Raw genomic sequence first — 3,012 nt, 5'->3', positions numbered from 1 at the left:
TGGGGCAGCTTCAATTCCTAGTTACATATTAAGCCTAGTCCTGGACTAGAAAGCAAACTCAATGGAGAATCTCTATTGAAAATGCTTTTATTTCAGGGATTAGCTTAATCTGTGTCCAGAAAACCGCCCTTAAATGTTCAATGTGGGGTGGTCTATGCATGCGATTTCTGTGGCCTGTGCTCCACCAGATGCCTTTGGCCCCTCCGGATGTGCAACAACAGTACCTCTCCAGCATCCAGCACCTCCTTGGGGATGGTAAGAGATAATCACGTCTTTCTGAAATAGCTAGGCCTGTAGTATAACAAGTCTTCTCAGATATGCTATGTTTATTAGCCTAAATTGGTTCCATGTGATGGAAAGCATCCTTACATTTGATGCATTCTCTCTCACTCCTAAGGGTTGAGTGAGATGATAACGGCGGTGAAGAAAGCAGAATACATTAGGCGGGTAAGTCAGACAGTGCCAACCACATGTACACAATGCACCTCAAACCACATCAGGAGGAGGATTGTTGTTAAGTCGTATGTGATTCTTTTGTCTGTCTGTCAGTGTCTGTGTGTCGGTCAAATGAAATTGTATTTATTTATATTATTTGTATTATGTCCACCCCCACCCAGGGTGTCCCTGAAGCAGAGTCTGTCCCTGCAGGAGCTGGAGCAGCACCTGAATCAGATCAGAGCCCAGGTGGAGGAGGGGGATGGGGGCTCCACATATAGAAGTCTCTCCTGGTACATGATGCCTGATGAGGAGAATACTCTGGCTGCACAGGTAACAGCCCTCACCTGCCACTACCCCTGGACTACTCACAGCTCCACTATGGGGATCTCTTATTTTGAACATTACTGGATTGTCAACCATGGTCAGTAATGGTGATGAACTGGTGCACATTATACAACTTAATGTATTTTCTTCTTGTTTATTTGGGCTTATACTGGGTTCTACATTATTTAATTGTTTGTTTGACAGGCCTGTGGTCTGACGGAGAATGATATCACTAAGATAAAGCTGCTCAATGAGACCAGAGATGTGCTTGAAAGGTAAGACCGAGGCCTAAAACTCATTGACCCTTATTAAGAGAGGCTTATTTTGTGTGTGCGCGCTGAACTGTGTCCTCTCTATCCTCCAGCCCGGACTTTGGGCTTGACAACATGGTAGAGTTCCCCACCGAGAGCACAGGAAGACTCCGCCCCCAGCACTACACCTGATGGGTCTGTTTTTTGTGGATGAATTTAATTGCCAGCAATTTATAAAAGGTTGTCTTATCGTAGTAAATCACTGTCTGAATGCCACATAAAATAAACAACTTTTTTGTAGGAAATAAATTCTGCCGATCAATTAGTGTCCTTCCCAAAATCTCTTTCAGACTCTCGAATTTAAGTCTACCAGTTGCCAAAATAATCCAGCTTGTGAATGGACAGATCCACTCGATCTACAGTGAAATACCAAGTCGCTTTGTACAGGTAAGAGCTCATTTGATTTGTGGAAGCATTTCCTTAATTTTTGAATCTCAGCAAGTTTCAAGAGGTCTTGACTCTAAGACTTTGACACCTTCCCTCTTTGCAGGATCTCCTGATGATAGACCAAGTGAAGGAGTTTACTGCCAATGTGTATGAGACATTCAGCACCTCCCATGAACTGCAGAAATAAGGGAGTGGACATATTACTGGTAGACCTGGACCTCTCGGCATGTCTGCATGACGCTGTGGACAGATGGAGGAACAAATGCACTTATTCTCTGTACCAAGTCACAAAACTCAAGAGGATCGGGTCCTTGGAAAGTTACTGCTCCCTGTCCTTGGTGGGAGAACTGTGTTCCATTGTGGACTGTAGGGTTGTAAACTGCTGCTGCCGTTACCTGGACACTTCAAGGTCAAAGACCCACTGCACCCTCTGTCGTTCTGCCCCTGAACAAGGCAGTTAACCCACTGTTCCCCGGTAGGCCGTCATTGTAAATAAGAATTTGTTCTTAACTGACTTGCCTAGTTAAATAAAGGTTCAATCTTAAGATCTTGAGTTTTTGTCCTACCTTTACTGATCTGTTTCCCCAAGGCTTAAAAAGTCAGCCAGACAGCGCTCCCTGAATCAGGTAATTTTCCTGTGTCATTATGAAGAAAATCCTGAAAGCCTTATCCCACTTTACATAGCTGTTGCTTTGGTACATTAAAGCTGAAATCTGCCAAAGGAGCCACTGACTGCCCCAGGAGCATTTGTTGTTTTTGTTTTGAGGAAATGAGCACCCAGCATTGTGGTGTAAAAAAAATCAAAATACATACTTTGCTGTTCTATCGCTCATGCAATGATGTCCGAGGGATTTTTGTTGTCGTTTGAAGTAAAGTCTTTGTTGTAATATGTGTTGTTCCACCAATTAGGTGCCTTTTTGAGTAGTGTAACTTTGCGAGAAACATTTAGTACTTCACCTTTTAGTACTTCAAACTTTTAGTACTTCACCTAATTTTAACATTCTGCAATAAAGAGTACACATTCATCATAACTATTTTACCACATCAACAGGTAAAAATAAAAACCATAGTATGTGCCAAATAAAGTGACTTCATCTTAAATCAGCCATAAATCTCCTTGTGGCGGGGTAATGGAAGCTTGTGTGCAGCAGGAAAGGGCAATTGAATTCAAGCGTAAAATATTTCTAGCCTGTATCTATGGCTAACAGGGTTGACGCTATGCTTGTCCCTCGCTGTTTTCCACCACAAAACACCAGGTTTTATTTTTTTTATATATTTTTTTTTAAATGACAAATAACATAAATCTATATATCAGAATTTTGACAAGTCCATCATTGTCTCACGTCAGATCAGTGCAGATGGCTGTCGCACTGACCTGAGACAAAGGGAGATGTTACAATGCTGAATTTTGGCACGCCTATTTAGATCACTCTGATTTATGGAATTCTCTATGTGTGTCTATATTTAAGGGCACTTATTTTAATATAACAGATTTTAAAATGCAATATTTGTGCACAATTTCTACTTAAAATATCAAAGGGCACTCCTATCC

The 3,012-nt window shown here is 41.8% G+C and overlaps 1 protein-coding gene across 1 annotated transcript; it reads left to right on the top strand.

Moving 5' to 3' along the window:
- The first annotated feature begins 513 nt into the window (after positions 1-513).
- On the top strand, positions 514-1,963 carry LOC115192556 (peroxisomal biogenesis factor 3-like). The gene is made up of 4 exons (XM_029751197.1): positions 514-768; positions 967-1,037; positions 1,127-1,208; positions 1,364-1,963. Exons 1-3 carry the CDS (start codon positions 568-570, stop codon positions 1,203-1,205), a joined length of 351 nt encoding a protein of 116 aa, XP_029607057.1. The 5' UTR covers positions 514-567; the 3' UTR covers positions 1,206-1,208; positions 1,364-1,963.
- Positions 1,964-3,012: the final 1,049 nt, after the last annotated feature.

This window comes from Salmo trutta, chromosome 1 (assembly GCF_901001165.1).
Source record: "Salmo trutta chromosome 1, fSalTru1.1, whole genome shotgun sequence".
NCBI classification, from domain to species: domain Eukaryota; kingdom Metazoa; phylum Chordata; class Actinopteri; order Salmoniformes; family Salmonidae; genus Salmo; species Salmo trutta.
The sequence above is the reverse complement of the archived record's forward strand: the minus strand, read 5'-3'. Positions and strand labels throughout refer to the sequence as shown.